This window comes from Corvus hawaiiensis, chromosome 11, assembly GCF_020740725.1.
Source record: "Corvus hawaiiensis isolate bCorHaw1 chromosome 11, bCorHaw1.pri.cur, whole genome shotgun sequence".
In the NCBI taxonomy this organism is placed as follows: Eukaryota; Metazoa; Chordata; class Aves; order Passeriformes; family Corvidae; genus Corvus; species Corvus hawaiiensis.
This window is the reverse complement of record NC_063223.1, coordinates 7,392,372-7,410,352: the sequence shown is the minus strand read 5'-3', so window position 1 is coordinate 7,410,352 and position 17,981 is coordinate 7,392,372. Positions and strand designations below refer to the sequence as shown.

General features: G+C 41.1%; 1 protein-coding gene across 12 annotated transcripts in view; it reads left to right on the top strand.

Annotated features, from left to right (window-relative positions):
- Nucleotides 1-17,981, top strand: part of MITF (melanocyte inducing transcription factor) — a 101,478-nt gene that overhangs the window by 78,228 nt on the left and 5,269 nt on the right. For 5 of the 12 annotated variants that reach the window (XM_048315372.1, XM_048315368.1, XM_048315367.1 and 2 more), the window contains exons 3-9: nucleotides 3,742-3,969; nucleotides 5,086-5,169; nucleotides 6,502-6,597; nucleotides 12,110-12,227; nucleotides 14,752-14,826; nucleotides 15,826-15,901; nucleotides 16,992-17,139. In XM_048315372.1, the coding sequence (XP_048171329.1) occupies nucleotides 3,742-3,969; nucleotides 5,086-5,169; nucleotides 6,502-6,597; nucleotides 12,110-12,227; nucleotides 14,752-14,826; nucleotides 15,826-15,901; nucleotides 16,992-17,139 (825 nt within the window). Of the gene's footprint in view, nucleotides 1-2,448; nucleotides 2,613-3,741; nucleotides 3,970-5,085; nucleotides 5,170-6,501; nucleotides 6,598-12,109; nucleotides 12,228-14,751; nucleotides 14,827-15,825; nucleotides 15,902-16,991; nucleotides 17,140-17,981 lie in introns of those variants that run through there. The other 7 variants (XM_048315361.1, XM_048315373.1, XM_048315369.1 and 4 more) reach the window with 6 other exon arrangements.

Below are 17,981 nucleotides of genomic sequence, written 5' to 3'. Positions count from 1 at the left end.
GCCATCTTGTCTTAGCTCATTTCTGAAGTTCTGCAGGTGATGATAATAATTGTTACATTACTTCTTGTTTGTCAATACCAAAATGCCCAAAAACCAGTGTTCTACTCAATTGAGTAACTGTGCGCCAAAACTTTGGTTGAGATTGCTGGAGATAGAGGTTTGGAGATCCAGAGGATTTGGTTTCAAGTTGATTTATTTTTCCTTTCATGTTCTCATTCAGTCACATTTCTTAGGAAGTGTATCCAAACCAATAATTTGCCATCTTGCACTTTGTGTCTCATGAATTTGAATGAACAACAAGAACTATTCTTCACCCAAAATGCTAGAAGGGGCTGAGAACCAAAATTAGATCTTAAGTCAAAGCTTTTATTTACGGTTTCAAGTTCAGGGTAGTGGAATTTCATTGTGGGGGGGGGTTTGTTTGCTACTCTTTGCTCATGAGATATGTTGTCAAAAAGGAAGAATGCTTTATGGCTTATCTGCAGGGTGACTCTGGGGCATCTTGGGACATTTGCCCAAGAAGGCACATTTGGGTTGCCTTTGCTGTAGAGTCTGCAGAATAGGATGCTCTAGGCTAAAGGCAGTCTCAACAAACAGCATGGAGTTCATTAAGGTAGTCCCCACCAGATTTCCGTGATGGAACTCTTAAGGCAGCTCAAGAGGGCAGCCAGTGACAAAACAGCGAATCAAACTCAAGTTTTCTCTGTGTAGCCAGTTGGGCCTCACACTCAGTCAGAGCAGGAGCAGTTCAAACTGGTACATCTGTCCAAGAAGAAGCACGTTTAAAGCTGCTTCAGTCCTGTGGGAGCTCCTGTTCTTGTGGGAATTGTTATCACGTGCTCCTCCATTTGGAGAATAATTGTATGTGCTTGTATTTGAATGTGGAAGTGTGCTTGAGCAGCTGTGGATTAAAAGAAATATTTAGTCCTTGAATATCATCTTTGTGTCATTTTGGAGCAACTTAATGACAGAAAAGGCAGTTCTCTGTGTTCTTTGGTTCACTACTGGACTTGTGTGAGCTTGTGGCATGTGAACTCAGCACTTGCCTTCCCTGGCATGCTGAAAGCAGCACAGGCCATTAAAAAAACCCCTAAATTAATAATTGAGTAGCAAAATAAAATATTTTAGTGTAGAATAGCACAACAAAGTCAGAGGGGGAGTATGTCCTTGTGAAGTAAGTTTGTGTTTTGCCAACAAAAATCCTGTCAGTTAGGCAGTGTGTGTTTCAAGACTTGACACGTAGTGGATTCAGTTAAGTGTTTTGGTTTATGTTATAAATAATGTAGTATTTGATGATACAGTGTTGAGATGTGGATCTTGGAGCTTTGTTGGTCTCTCTCCTTGGAGTGTGCAGAGTGGACAGGTGGCGGGTGCAGAAAGGAGGGACTTTGCCCCATCCCGAGATGGAGAACAGCAGTGACACCTGATGCCTGTGGAGGAAAAGGAGTGTGCAGATTTTGTCAGGCGAGGAGGGCTTGTTCTTTAAAATAACATATTCAAAGATAAGGGTTACATAAATAGCTTGTTTACTGCCGACTTTATCTACTTGGAAGAGGAAAATTTAGTAAAAACCAGACTTATCTGGGTAGTGTAGCTCTTAGCACTGATGATAGGAAAATTGGTAATGCAGTTTGGGACTGACAAAGTAAGTGCTGTACTTATCACAGCACAGTGTTGTCTATTGATACAGTGCAACAAAGCAGATTAAACTCTCTAGAAATGCTATCTTAATGTGCTTCCCTGGGAGCTGAGGCTTCAGAAGATAATGCCAGTTGGGCACTTTTTATACCTGTGTTTGAGTACAGACTTCTGTCAAGGAGTTGGATAGAATGAAAATATCAGTTCTGGAAGGTGTAGGGACTGTGCCCAAGTGCAGATAAGTGCACTTGGAACATGCATTAGCTCTTTGTCAGCCATTCCTGAACTGGAAAACTTCTTGCAACTCTAGGTTGAGATAGAATTAATGGCTTTGAAGCGCCAGGGAAGCTGAAGATGGGGTAGAGCCTTTTCAGGTGCTTCACATTCTGCTGCCAGTCCTGGGTTGTGCTGCAAAAGCTGAGGACAGGACTGCAGAGCCCTGTGGGTTTATCCAGGGCAGCCACTGCCAGGGAATATGTGTTAGGCTCACAGGGCATTTATTCAGTTATTTCTTACTCTGTACTTAAAAACTTTTAACCTTCCTGCTAAAGAAAACTACCATTGTGTGTTAGTACGACTGGAACGAAAGCTGAATAGTGAATTAGCCTTGAGCGAACTGTCAATCTGACTTTGATAGCACATTGCTTAAAAGGTCCTTTTATGTTTATGAAAAAGCATGACATCAAAGCTGGGGGAAAAAAAAGATACCAATACTTAAAGCTTAACTTAAACTTGCATAACTTCCAAGAAGAGGCCTTGTGTGAACTGTTTGTTTCTCCACTTGCATGCTAATTAGTGTAGGTTACTAAAAGTCTGAGCAGTGGCCATCAAGTTTCTTCTGCTCTTCTGGGTTTTGTTGTGCTTCCATATGTGGATCCCTCAAACTGGAGTAGCATAGACAAAGGATATTGCAGTCTCTTCTCTTGCAACCTCTAGGTAGCATGCTGGAAATGCTTGAGTATAACCATTATCAGGTGAGTTATTGGAGACTTGTTGTAAAACCTGTTGCTAAGAAGGTGTGCAGTGTACAGGAAACCCTTTTCCTCTGGTGTCTTGGGTTCTTTATTTAATTTCTTTCACACCAGTAAGTGAGGGCCATGCATGGTCTCTTGTAACAGCAAAAGTTCGCTCTAATGGAACTGTTTTAAAACAAAATAACTTCTCAGTGTATTGCTATATTTTGGGTTGATTTCTACCTTCCGAAAGCAACGTTAATGATCAATGAATGGTAACAAAGAGTTTCCAGGATATGGTGGAAAATTTTAATGGGGAAAAAAAATGGCCTTTCTTCTCTTGCTTATTTAGGGTGTGCAACAGTTGTTCAGTATGAGGATTTTCATATTTTGTATGTAAAAAATTTCTAAGTACTGAGAAGCTTATCTTAAACACAAAAATAGCTGTTGCTGACGACAGTGATTGATCTGAACTGAAACACTTCTTTTCTTGCATCTTATTTGCATGATGTGTTTATAAACAGGCTGTCTTATTTGTGTATGATTTATGCTGTATATCTGAGATATAAATAATCTGTAGGCAGAAAAAGGTGTCTTCCTTTCTTCTTTTATTTTAACCAAGGTATGAATTTAAAAAAACCCCAAACATTCAAAACCTAAACCACTGATAACAAACCTGTTATCTCTCTGTTATTTGACAGTGGATTAAGGATAGCAATCCATACTTCTTGGTTTTAATTGTTAGCTACTAACAAGTAAAATGAGTCCTGCAATACTACTCGTTTCTCCATATTTTAGTGAAAACTAAATGTCACATAGCTGAAGGTCTGAACTCAGAACTGACTGTTCTGGAGTGTCTGTAGGAACTGAAAACCCGAGCGTTGGTCTTAAGTGAGAAATCTCACGTTGTAGAAAAATAGCTGGAACTTCTTGGTGTAGCGACAATAAGTCAGTTGTTGAAAGACCGAATCGTAAACTGATTCCTTGCTACCAAATGCCAGTTTGTGAAGCACTGTGGACTTCTTGGAGCTTCACAGGTTTGTGCTTTGTCAAATAGCTGGTCCTTATGTCACAAATGTATAGCTCAGGTCCATAGCACCTGCAATGATGTCGTAAAACAATAAAATCCTTTTTAAATTGTGTTGTACAGGTGCAGACTCACCTTGAGAATCCAACCAAGTACCACATTCAGCAGGCCCAGCGGCAGCAGGTAAAGCAGTACCTGTCTACCACTCTAGCAAATAAACATGCCAACCAAGCCCTGAGCTTGCCATGTCCAAACCAGCCTGGGGATCATGTCATGCCACCTGGAACGGGGAGCAGCGCACCCAACAGCCCCATGGCTATGCTCACCCTCAACTCCAACTGTGAGAAAGAGGTAAGAACTCTCCTGTTGGTGTTTCCAGTAAAATGGAGTTGTAATCTGCTTTAATTAAGTTGTTTTAAACCATATTTGCTCACTGTATGTTCTGTTTATCTTTTCTGTTCATTGTGGAAATGTAACTGCTACTTCTGTGTCCACCTGATTAATAGATATTTTTGGCAAAAAACCCATGTCCCTCTAGCTTCCTCTTGTTTGAATTATTTTAGCTAGTTTATACTTACTAAAACTACTTTTCTTTTTCCCCATCCTATTCCTTGATGCACACAGTGAATAATTGACCTTTGGAGAATACAAAGCAGCTTTGTAAGATGTAGCTTTCTGCAATAATGTTATTTATGGCTCATTCGTCTAGAAAGTGCAAAGAGTATAGCAAAAATAACTGCACAAAGCTATTTTGAGATATTTTAGGTATTTTTATGGTAAAATTTGAGTAAGTCTCCTGCGTAGCTGGAAGGCCAGATTATCCTAGCTAATATGCCCTAAAATGTTACTGACTGCTGTTCCAGTGCTGCAAATACAGGACTTCAATAGCCTATGCCTAGAAGTCCTTTGCAATCTTGTCTTAATCTTTGCTGGCAAAAACTGAGTTAGGTGTTACATGTGTGCTCAGGCTTCAAAGGAAAATGGTTGGGAAGATATTAACAAGTATAAGAATCATGTCCGAATTTTTGTAACATGAAAAGTAGGAGGCAACTGTAGAGTTCCTCTTGTCCCCTCATTCCCTCCTTCAAGCCTTTGTGCCAGATTTTTAGTACAGATGCGTTCCGTGAGCAAAATGTTGCACAGCTCGGAGAAACAGTTATCACAGAACGTATTTTGCACATGCAAGGGAAATACTTGTGCTCCATAGTTTCAAAAAAAATGAAAATCAGATATTTCCATCCTATTGTCCCAGTGTACCCAGACAATTTTTTCTTGAGGATATTTACAGCTTCACTTTGCTGTGTCATCGGGAACATGTGTGCATGACACTATCTAATTCGTGCTCTTTTTGGGACTGAGACTGTGCCATGAACTCGGATCCATGCTTTGCTTTTTCTTCTTCTTCTTTTTTTTTTTTTTTCTTTTTTTTTCTTTTCTTTTGTTTTTTTTTTTCCCTTATTTCTGCAGGGATTTTATAAATTTGAAGAGCAAAGCAGGGTTGAGAGTGAGTGCCCGGCTCTGAATACACACTCACGAGCATCATGCATGCAGGTACTGGATGACACAGGAGGTGGAGCACAGTTCCCCTTTCTCATGAGCATGTTTCTTTCATGATATGTTGAAAAATAAACTTGCCCCACAGTGTCTTTAAGAAGTTGAATATAGGACATATTTAATGTTGTTTATTAGCATTGATGTTAAAAGTTGCTTGAAGATACCTGGAAAAGGCTCGTGCTGTTCTAGCACTGTCACGCCACAGCAGAAGAGCACATCAACCATGCTTTAAGGTCTTGTATCAGGAAATCTTTTCTAACTGGATTTTCCAAGACTGCATGGATGTGGCTTTGCCCTGATAACCTCTAAGTCCACATTTCTGTGCAGATCACACTTGCGTTTTAAAAAATTTTATGAGAAGGCTTTAATCCATCTGTGGTAACTCATCCTCAGGTGGAAAAAGGTGGACCCTTTTGTATTTTCATTATTTTTCTTAAAACTAAGGGGTTTTTATTCTTACCAGAATCAGTAACAAGACTTTGGGTATGGGCTGTAACTGTTAGTTCCTTTCTTGCCCTCACTTCCAGTTGATGTAATTTGTTGTGATCACACTTTCTGGAGCTGATAAAAAAATCCCATGTACTGCTACTTTTACCATCACCATTATGCATTGATTTTGTAGATCTCTGTCATTTAAGCTCCTTTTTTATAATGAGCAAAAAGGAAATAGTCAGTCCTGCCCTGAAATAGTCAATTCTGCAGGACAATTTGGAGCACGTGCGTGGGTGCTGTGAAGGGCTGTTTCCTCCTGCCTGTGCAGGAGCTTGTGGAGGCACCTTCCAGCCCAGCCTCTGAAAGAAGATGTTTTGTACCACCTAAAATCAGCTCTGAGCTGCCCCTGAGTGGTGCTTCCCAGGAGGGTGTATGAGGGACACAAATCCAATGGATTCTGCTGTTGAGGGCCAGCAGCAAATCTTTGCTCCCTCTCCTTCCCTGCAGGTGTCCAGGGCTGTTCCTGTCTGTGCCCAGGTTTTGGTCCCATGCAGGGAAGAAGTGGAGGAGAGGCAGCGATGCTGCAGTGGGGAGAGGGAGACGTGTCCTTACAGTCACTTATTCCACGGGCAGCTTCCTCCTCTGCTGTTGCTGGAAGAAACAGTGTGTCCGTGGGCAGATAGTGCAGGGTAACTGCTGGTGGGAGGAGGGAGTTGGACCATGAAGCATCAGCTCTGCCATGACCCCGGTATGCTGCCTGGATAGCAGAAGTCATGGCTGAGGGGTTGCACAACTGCACAGGCGCCTCTGCTGTGGGGCTGAAGTGCTTTGTCAGGCTCCTGTGTCCCAGTGATGCTGAAAACTGTTCTGTTTCTTTGTCCACCTTTTCTGCTACAGATGGATGATGTGATTGATGACATAATCAGTTTGGAGTCCAGTTATAATGAAGAAATCCTCGGCTTAGTGGACCCAGCCCTGCAAATGGCAAACACGGTACAATGGTCCTTTCCTTCTGGTTTCCCTGTTAAGTCTAATTGTTTCTCCTTGAGAGGAAGCAAAACTGCAGCAGAACTTTTCTTCCTTGCAATTAAGTAGTTATTGCATTGTTCCATGGAGTGTAATTGGTTTTTCTTTGAAGATCTTAAGGTAATACAGTTCCAATGAAAAACATGCATTTAAAAATACGAGTTGGAGTCAGGTTGAGAGACTACAAAGGACAATTTTGCTTTTCTTATTTCCAGGTTAGTGGTGGGAGGATTGCAACAGAGGAGTAAACTGCTACCAGGAGTAGTTCATTCCCACTGATATTAAATATTGCCATGGACTTTATACTTGGCTTCAGAAAAGAAGGAACCTCTGGCATCCCAGGTTCCTGAATGTTGTCATATTTGACTAAGAAATTGTATGCTATGTGTTAGCATCCCTATCCAGAGACACTCTCTGTTATCTCTAACATCACAGCTTTAGCTCAGCCTGTGCTCAATTGGAGAGAAGTCCCCAGCTAGATGACAGCAAAGATGTTACAGAATTTAGCAGGAGAAAAAATAAATTAAAAAGCAATCTTCGAAACAAACAAAAGGGGAAGGAATACAGAAGGTTGAAAACTGAACAAGGCAGGGGACATGGGAAGCCTGTGATAAAAGCCAAGAACACAGAAGTGCAGAAAGCACTGAGGGAAGGCACAGGTTTCCTCCAAGTGGCTCTTTTGGTTTGGTTCACATTGCTTTGAGAATTAATATGATCGTACTTCTGGCATAATCTGATTTTGATCTTCTGTGGAGGGTAGCTCTGGTGAATTTTTTGCCTTAGGCTTAAATGCTGTTAGATCTGGCTGAGTAGATGTCTGCCAGTGCTGGCGTCTGCTTCTGTTTTATCTAGTGCCAAAATTTACAGCTTACCACAGAGCATTGATTTTGTGGCATAGGTTTACATTTGCTGACAGTAGTTGTCTGGTGTCATGTTAACCTAGTCCTGTGCTCCCACAGATTCCCACAGCCCTCTCAGAGACGTGGTGGATGACGCAGGAAGCGGCCCACCCGCTTCCCTTTCTAAATAGTGCCCTTTGGGTACGCAGGGAAATAGCTGCACTGTCCTGCTAGAGAGAATAAATTTTTCTTTAATCTGACTTGCAAAGTGCAGCTGTCCTGGAATTTGAGAGAAAACCTCAAGAAACGGTCAGAAGATAGCTTTCAAAAAGTTAATCTGTTTTTCAATTTTTTTTTTTTCTTCGTTGAAGGATGAGGTTCTTCTGGAGTCCTTTCTCTGAAGTTCCATTGGGTTGGGACGATTAATTCAGAAGGGACTTGGATATCTTTGTGCTTTTCTTTTTCTCTTGTTTCACAGGGACCCCAGCATGGCTCTTTGCTTCCAGACAGGGACAGAAGGATACTCTGCACTCTTTTGGTGCAAGGAGTGCCTGTAGTCAGTGTTCAGGGTAGTCTGCATCCCTCCTGCTCACTGCCTGGCAAGAAGCCTTGTAAAGGCTGCCTGATCCACATTTACTGTGGAATTTCAAAGTTTTCCCACTCTGTGTGGTGAAGTTTGAAAAATAAGGATATGAAACAAATTAGGACTTCTTTATTAATACATTTAAATAACTGGAGGGAAAAAAGCATATTTCAGTCTCTGAATCAGCCTGGTACCAATCCTGAAGAGATGGAGATTGAACCATGTTTCTCAACAATTGGTTTAGGGAAAAAAATGAACCATGCACTTTTCTTTTGGGACAGAGCTTAGCTCTTAAAACACACAGCATTTTATTAATAAGGAATTAGTGCCTACAGACTGAGCTAAATCGAGGTGGGAGAAATCAAGGGAGGAAATGGTCTCTGAAGAGACACAACCTATAAATAGCTGTGCTGAGACTGTGACAAAGGCAGTTGTTGTTCCATAACCAACAAAGAACAAAAGGACCAGTTTGTTACAGTTGATAACAGTACTTAATTGATAAGCAAAATCAGAGATTTCTGTGCAGAGCAATCTAAGGAAGTTTCCAAGTACCTCAAGTTGAAAATGGCCCATTGCAACCAACTGCTTGTCAGAGTGTTTGTCAGCTTTGGTATTTGGTGGAATAAGATCTGTGGTGGAAAGTATCACAGAATGGTGACTAATTTATAGAGAAGGTTTTCTGCCTAGATATGACCTGGTAATTGAATTAATGAGTACTGTGTAAAGTGCTCTTGTGGAGATGGCAATTAATTCATCCAGCTAATCAGCGGCAGCCAGAGCCTGGCATAGAAAGCTCTGTCTAAATGTGGCTTTCTTCTGGAATTCAAACTCCACTGTAGAGGAGTTTTGTTACAGGGAGTGCTGCTGAACATGTTCTTGTAGGTCAGGGAACATCACAATACATTGTGGGCTGCGCAAGCTGGGATGCAGAATCCATTCCAGTGTGTACTGGGACCTTAGAAACAGCCTTGTTGATCACACAGATGATGTCTCAGTGATTTTAGACAGAATGTGGGTGCTTGTTTTGTTGGAGTAGTGGAGGAGAAATGAAAGCCTCAGACTCCCATGAATGTACACTATGATGAATCTGCAGTCATAATTACCATATTTCAAATTTCTGTTATATAAAAGCCATTATTAGAAAAAAAAGAAGCAGATGCAAAGTGAAAGGAAGATTGAAATTTGTTTTACTTAGTGTGTTTGTGCAATTTGTGATACCAAGACCTTGAAATATGAAATCTCACAAGTGAAAGCATTTTCAACCATGCTGTTTCAATGAAGATAACACACTAAGCCTGGCGTAAGCCACTCTTCCTTCATTTGCTTTTTGGAAGAATAAAGGTGGATGATCTGGCTGATGCTGTATTTAAATTTCTTCTTAGCCAGAAATAGCTAAGAAAGCTGTAAGGAAAACTATATTGAGGTTGGAAACATGCTAGAATTTGGAGAAGACAGGGAAGGAGCATCCTTAGCTCCAGAAAATTCCATGTCTTTCTCAAAGTGTGAGATGCCATCTTCCCTATGAAATGGCTGTGGAAGTTTTGACATTTTCCTATCTTGTACTTGAGCATGGTGGTGAAAGGCTCGAGGGTCCTAGATCTGAAATGTTTGCAGACAATGTGTAATTTTTTCCAGTTTCTTCCAGTAAGAATAATTTGAAATAAATGCCCGGGTGTCACTGCAATGGGCACATAATAAACCCCTTTAGGGATTTTTTTTTGCCCCATTTAAGTCTAGTGGCTGCTTCTGTGTGCTCACCACACTGCTGTCTTGTACATCTCAAGCCAGTGCCCTCAGCACAGGGGTCCTCTCCCCTTTGCCAGTTCCCTAAACCCTGCACTAATGATTATTGGGTTTACCTTAGTCAACTGATTTTATTCCTCTGGGAACTGTTATGTAATTGTGAACTGAGGATGTGCCTTGATTTTAACTTACCTTTAGCTGCAGGTATTTTATGTGAGGTGACCCAGAGTGTTGCATGTACTTTATGTTTTCATTTGGAAGGAATTAATATGAGTTAGTCCCAAAGATGTGACTTGCAGCCGTCCTGGAGAAGAGGCCTCTCAGAGACTCATACCAAGCATGGACCATGTGTAGGAAAACGTTACAATTGAAGCTTTGACCTGTGGAGTTTGGATGCTGGGGAAAGCAGTCAAAGAAAGAAGCTGATCAGTCTCTTTGCTCGTGGATCACTGATTCAAGTGGAGACTGTTGGCATCTCCCTCCCCCAAATGTGAATTTCCCTGATGAGCATTCCTGTGGACAGCCTTTAGCAGCCATGCACATGTGCACATTCAGCAGTTGCTGCCTGCCTTCACTGTCCCCTTTTGTGGTCATTGCTCACACTGGTCCTGTTTATTGACATGGAAATCTGGCATAGTGTTGGACACCTTTGGGGAAAAAAATCAATCACAAACTGTTGTAGCCATCAGGGTCCATCTTGCAGTAAAGAAAGCAGCATGGTGTTCTCCATGTTTCTTTACAGCCTGGCTGCTTTACCCAGGCTTTGAGATGCCAGTTTCTAGTTTTCTAACAAAAAATCTCCTTTTTTTTTTTTTTTCTAAATTCCCTGAAATTCCTAATTACATTTCACATGTCTGGTTATGAACTTCAAGTCCTTGGGCTACAAACAAGGTCTTTGTGCTTTCCCCATGCTTAGGAGCATGAATAGGATGAGCACATCCAAGTCAGAAGGGTGTGTAACGCTCTCGCTGTGCCGGTGTCAGGGATGTGTTTGGGGGACCCAAAGAGACAAGGGTCAGCCTTGTAGAGCCGTGAGTTTGAGTGGTCACCCTGACACTGATGTGGGCAGGTCACAACCAGGACAGCTGTGATCTGAGCAGCATTATTAGATACTCTTTTTTTTTTTTTCTTTTTCTTTCTTTCTTTCTTTCTTTCTTTGCTAACTCTCAGTGAGAATTCACTTACATTTTTTCCTCTGTCTCTTAAAGATTGAGTCAGGGGACTTTTGTGTTGTCGTGGGCCACTATCTGTTCTCAACAACTATCAGCATGGCTTCTAGCTGGTGGTACTTTACATATCAACTCCTATTTCATCTGCTTCCATATGGCAGAGAAATTTTCTTAGGTCCCAGTCTGGCAAGGCCCATCAGTAGGAGTTTAATAGTCCTGGCTGTGACTCACTGCATTGTATTCACCAGCATTATTTACATGGGTGTAAAGTTAATACTTACTCTAATCTCTGCAGGATCAGTGTCTTGGAGGGATTGGTTTTCTTTGCAGCAGTGATGATAAGAAGTGTTGCCACTCAGATAAGATACCAGAGTGTTTTATACCTGTCTTTTCAAAAACAAGTAAGAGATGAGATAAAGGTAAAATAATCCACTCAGGATAATTGCAAGCTTCTTTAAATATGTTTCAATATAAAGGGGTAGGTTTGATAGGTCTTGTTGAAATACTGTCTTATTTCTGTATAAAGCTTCTTGCTTAAATACCTAAAAAAATACAGCAGAGTGATCAAGTAATTGAGGAAACTTACTGTAAAAATAATCTTCCTCCTACTGATGCGCGTTCTTGTTATGTAAGCCGAAAAACAAAGTAAACTGAAATGTTTTCTGTGTAGGTAGCTTTCAAATCACATGAAAAATGTGATTAATTAATACAGTGTTCTTCCTCCAGCATGTGACAACTTGCAAAGTACTTCCACTCACGTATCCCTGGAAAAAGAGGAGGGTTTCTCTGGGAGAGTTCTGTAGGCTCTTTCAGATACCAGAGAAGTTTTGGGGATATAGATGTAATAGTTTTAGTGAAAAATAAGGAGCAACAATCCAGCAATATCATCAGCATTTTACCTCTTCTGTTACCTCTTAATATTTTAAGTCTGCATACTTTTGAGGAGAGAGAACAGAATTTTCCCAGTGTAGATGTTTTATCCCTCATGCCTGTGCGTATCTGTGAATTTTGCTGACCTTCTTGCAGGCTCTGTTTGCACATGGAAAAGAGCACAGATTTCTTAGCACATCTTGACTCTATTCTTCTGTACAAAGGCATTCATAAAGGCAAACCAAATGATCCTTTTCCTTGTTTATCTTTTCCAGTTGCCTGTGTCTGGCAATTTGATTGACCTTTATGGCAACCAAAGCATGCCTCCTCCAGGACTAAACATCAGCAACTCATGTCCAGCTAATCTTCCTAATATAAAAAGGGAGCTCACAGGTAAATACATCTAAAATACCACCTTGGAGTAATAATATCATTGGTTTGAATTCAGGTGATACTGGACATAATTTCTGTTAAGAGAAAGAATATATGGGTGAATAATTACTTTTAGCCTGTGTTCATGTGTGGGCATGTGTGTGTTCACTGTCAAAAATTCAGAAAAGTCCTTAATTGTTATCGTCCCGCCTGCACGTTGAAAATACTGTGTTCCAGGAAGCTTCCATGCATCTCTTCCAGAGCTGTTTTCTAGTTTGGGGTCACTGTTTGCTCTGTCAACACCAAACTTTAACTAAACTTCACATCTGGAGTCTCTGTGGGATTCATGTCAAGGAATGATACACACTGGGGCTTTACTTCAGTAGGGGTGGGCAGTAGTGAACAAACAACCTGTTATAATGTGAAATCTGGACATGTAAATCCTTTAAAATGTAAAATTAGGCACTTGGGGGATTGGAATTTGATGATCTTTAAGGTCTCTTCCTACCCAAGCCATTCTATGATTCTATGAATATGCATCACTAAATTAAGATGAAAATGATGTGTTCCTTAAATTTTTTTATGCTGGTTCCTGCAGCAATGCTCAGAACAAGCTGTGGGAGGCAGGGGAAGGAGAGTGGGACACTAAAGCCTCTTTCTCTCAAGCACATGTGTACAGGAGTGAGATAGTTTGAAGCAAAGTTTCATATTCTTGCATGTTTTATTTCTGCTTGCTTGGAAGGATATAACCACACATAGGGTACATGTACAAGGTAAGGTTGAAGAGATGAATCAGCTGAACAGATGGAGATCCACTCTAGAACTGATGGCAAAATCGTATTAATGGCCAGAAATGCCTGTTCTTAAGCCCAGCAGAGTCACTGACTATGCAGTAGGGTAGGGGCCTGGTTTCTTTCTTGTCTGTCATCTTTCTGGGTTTCTGTTGTGAAAACTCACAGGCTGACTCAGCTGCAAAGCAGGTTCTGGGCAGGAATTAGTTTAAGCAGAGCAATTTTAATAGGCCAGGAGGAAATGCCACCTCTCTGAGCTGGCAGATATTTGCATTTATAAGACTGTGCAGAATTTGAGCTCGGCACCGGAAGAAGACACACGGAGCACACAATGATTTGTGGCTACTAGAAAATAGCAGAGTTTGTACAGAGATGGAACTGTGGAAGAGGAGGGTGGGAAGGGAGGAGAGCTGCTCAAAGTCTTGGCATTACAGGCAGTTTCATTGCCCCAAGTTTAGAAAGTTTCAGGGGCTGTAGACTGCAAACTCAGCCCAGCTTGGATGTGCAGACTGGTGGATTTGCTGCAGGTGCTTGTGTTAAGGCTTCAGGCCAAGAAGGCAGAAAGAGAAGGGAAGTTGTGAGTGAAGTGGTCTTATGGAAGTCCTCAATCTATCAAATACATCAAAACAGAACTGAAATAAGTTTAATGTTTATATGCTAGGCTCACCTGTACACAGAATTCATTTAGGTGAGTCTTTTTCTGATCGAAATAAAATAATACAGGAAAGAAACTTATTGGAGACAGCGAGGGATTGTTTCCACAATGGAACATGTGATAAAACATGATACACTCATTGCTCCTACTGTGGAACTGCAAAGTGCTTGCTGGTTTGGGGATTTGAATGCAACAGGGCAAGGATTAATGACCTCACCTTTCAAAAAATGAAAAATATTTTAAATTGCTTGAGAAGCTTAGAATCAAATAAGAACTGAAAAGAAGAAATTTAGTTGTGCTGTTTCCCATACTATTGCATGCTGAAGTTAATAATTATATATAGTTAATAATTATATGGATTTAATAGCAACAGTAATAGAATAATCAAAAATAGATAATAAGTGTGTGGAGCCAAGTGAAGGGCAGTTCCGAGCTGAGGAGACAAGTTCTGTGCGGCATGGCTGCCATTACTTTCCTTTTTGCTTTTCCTGAAGCAAGAACCATTGTTTTCCAACTTTATTGCTAAGAAAGGTGTTGAATTTTTCACCCTTTTTTTTTTGTTCATGTCGTAGGAACAGTTAGTGTAGCTGGAAAATACACTGTTTTTAACAGGTCACTTAAGTTATCCCTTGAGTGTTGTGGTGATGTGTGTGCACGTGCCACAGAAGGATGTAGCCTTAGTTTGGGTGAGCAGAGGCTCTGACTCCTGCCTGTGTCACGTCCCGAGCAGGCAGCAATGCCATAAGCATGCTGTTCCTCAGGTTCAGCTCCCGTGGGATACGTGTGCAGACGTAGGAGAAGGTATGTTGGATTTCAGCAGTTGTTGTCCTCAAACACCTTGCTGAGTCAGGGCCTCCGTGGGAAACGTTCCCATTGTGGAAGTCACTCTGGGAAGTGTGGGAAGAGATGCTCCACAGGTGCAGAGGTGAAGCTCAGTCCCAGCGATGTGTTTTGGCATCCAGAGGCCCTTCTTGCTCCTTGGAATGGGGGTAATAATTGGTGTGACAAATATCCGTCAGGCTTCCTGTGCAGATATTTCACAGGCTGAAACGTTGTGATTGAATTATTTTAATTCTAATTACTTCATTCACATGCACAGCATGTATTTTTCCTACAGAGTCAGAAGCAAGAGCGTTGGCTAAGGAGAGGCAAAAGAAAGACAATCACAACTTGAGTAAGTTTTGGTTCCTCACATTTTGCACTGATTCTTGGAATGATTTTGGGCATTAAGTGTTCAAATACTGATGTTTTAAATCTGAATGAGGTACTGCACATAGTATGAAGCACTAGATCATTGTGTTATGCCCACAGATCAAATACCTCAAATTCTTATGAAAAGTGTGCTTAAATCTGCTATTGAATTTTAATTCTATTTTAATTTTTTTTTCAATAAACCAAGTGGTTGTTATCAATGGAATTGCTGTGTGCAATATGTGGCCCAATTGCTTTTAACAAATCCACCTTGCACGATTTTGCTCTTTTAATTTTAATTTGGTTTTGTATTAGATATGTGGTCAATTTGTGACTTTAAACAACACTGTGGGTCCTGAGTGTGGCAATTTTATAAATTTCATTTTTTGAAAGGAATTTGCATTTCCAAGTTGGAAAAAAAAAGCATTTTAAAATAATGATCATCTTATGACTTAAAGGATCCATAACTTATCTTTTTATACATTATAGTAGTAGAAAATAGAAACTGTTTCGTGCCTTGAGCCGCTCAGAAGCCTTTTCCATAGCTTGAAAAGGTAATGCAGGAAAATTGGTATTTAAATCTGACTTTAGGATCCTCAAAGTGTTGCACATGGAAGAGTACTTTAAAAAAGACACTGTGCCTTTTATCCCTTTTTCTGTCTTGGGATTTCCTTGAGCATCCAAGTATTTGTCTCTGAATTTATCTGTGATGCTTTTCGCTAGAAAAATGTTTGCTTCTCAGTCATCCTGATTTTTAGTCTTAGTTTTAAACTCTCTGATTTCCGCAGTCCCAAAATTTACAGTATAGACAGAACTTCTGTCTTAGTGTGCCTATGTGTAGGAGAGCAAAATAAATTATCACTGGATTTTAAGCTTCAGGCAGACATTTCAATGGTGCTTAAAGAAATCTTTGATGAAACACTTAATAAGTTGTAATTAAGTGTGAATATTGCTTGTAACATTCATGCTGTTTTTCCTAAAGTTGAACGAAGAAGAAGATTTAATATTAATGACCGTATAAAAGAACTGGGCACCTTGATACCCAAGTCAAATGATCCGTAAGTATAACATGCCCAGGGAGAGTGTGGGAGGGAGGAGGTAAAAAAATCCTAGGGAAGAACCAGAACTTACAAAAAAACCCCCCAAATTTCAATGTTTTCTTCTTACTCTGAGGGCTCTGTGACTGTAGAAATGCTGTTACATTTTTTGAAGATTTTTTGGGGGGGTCCATTTTTCCCCTTTTGGAACCTGCTTGTGTTTGTATTAATTCGATGATTTTTGTCTCAAGCTGGGTTTGGTGCTGGGAGTGACTGACTGCCATACCAGAGGCCGAGTTGTGGGGATGGGAACCCTTGTACTGGTCTGGCTGCTTAGATGGTTGCATGTCTTGCTAAATGATTCTTTTAATTAATTAGATGTTACAGCTTGACAAGACAGAACTGGTCCATCTTTCAGTGAAAATGGAAGGCAGTTTCTCTGGGAAGCCATCACATTCCCATTCCCTCCAAGGGAAAAAAAAGAAGGAAAATAAAGAGTGTAACTGTGTGCCTGTTGTTTGCAAGTGTTTGTTGTAATTTCCCAGATGTTCTTTATGATAATTCTACACTGATTTTACTGCTTTTAGCTTGTATTTGCACTTTCCCAATGGTGACTTGCTAGCAAGGAACCTTCTTGCTCTGGAGTTTGAAAGTCCACTTAAATCTGCATCAATGCCCTGTGATGCTTTTGGGGAGATTTTCCAGTGTTTTGAGGCAGTTGCTTGTGGAGCAACTTTACAGCTACTTTGCAGAGAGGCTCTGCAGCCTCCTCCAAGGCCAGCAAGACAATATCTCTCAGTATCAACCTACAGGACAGGTGGATCTTTGCTCTGACAGTCTGTAGTAAGATTTTTTTTTTTTGCTTATTTAGAGAAAGTAAGATGATGTGAGGCGATGGTGATGCAGCAGCCTCTCTTTGTGAAGCAAATGCGCTAACCAAGGGCTGTGCTCCAGCCCCCTCTAGTGCACTGCAAATGCCTTCTGTATCCACAAACTTGGAATAAATAGTAGCTGGGTGTCACGTCTAGAGAAGGTGCAATCACAGGTACAGGTGTGAAGGGAGCAGCTATGAAACAGAGCCTTACCTTGTCCTTTTGTGTTGATCCCAAAGGGATATGCGCTGGAACAAGGGAACGATCCTGAAGGCGTCGGTGGATTACATCCGCAAGCTGCAGAGGGAACAGCAGCGCACCAAGGAGCTGGAGAACAGGCAGAAGAAGCTGGAACATGCCAACAGGCACCTGCTGCTCAGAATACAGGTTTGCTGAGAAACGTGCTGCAAATGCTCTTGGTGTTGCAGCGTGTGATTGCAAATAGTGGTGACTTGTGGGGTGTGGGTTAGAAGGAAGCAGCGTTTAAATTAACGGTGGCCAGTGCTGAGATGCCTGCAGAGATTTTTCCAGAAAGAGCCAAAGATATCTTAGTTTAAAAAAAAGGTAAAATAGAATCGTAACACCCCAGTAAAAGCAATTAAGAGTGGTCTGTTTTTGTTCTACCAGGCCCAAACCATACCATAAAAAAGATTTTATATGGTGATACATTCTTCTGTTTGCCAGGGCTAAGGAACTGGGACTTCACATATCACATATTTGTTGATAGTCAGGAAATTAGGTTCAGCTGTTTGGGAGTCTTCCCTTCTCCTTGAAGTCTGTAGGACTGTACAACAGTTCTCTTCAGCACTGAAAAGCAGTAGGTGGCATGAATATGTTTTCTCCGTGGGTTGTTGCCTTGTTAAATTCACCCAGGTTCCCAATGTTCTGAGCTACATAGAAATTTAAGGGTGAAAACTCCATTTCTCCAATGAATTCCTTTGTCTTCACCTCAAGCTGGATGGGAAACCTTAACCCTGAAGCCTACACAGGTTTTTTTTCTGGATAGCCACCCCTCTCCATAGAAGGGTAATTAAAGAACTGTGCCAGAACTGGGTGTAAGAACACCTAACATGGAGACAGTGATATCCCAGATATCCTTGTGTTGCTGCTGCCCTGCAGCACAAACAGCTGAGCTCTGCATGCAGCTGTGGCCTGCCAGGAGACCTCTCAACAGCCCAGCTAATCCACCAGGGAGATAATGAAGCTGCAAATACCTGAGAGTCAAGTGT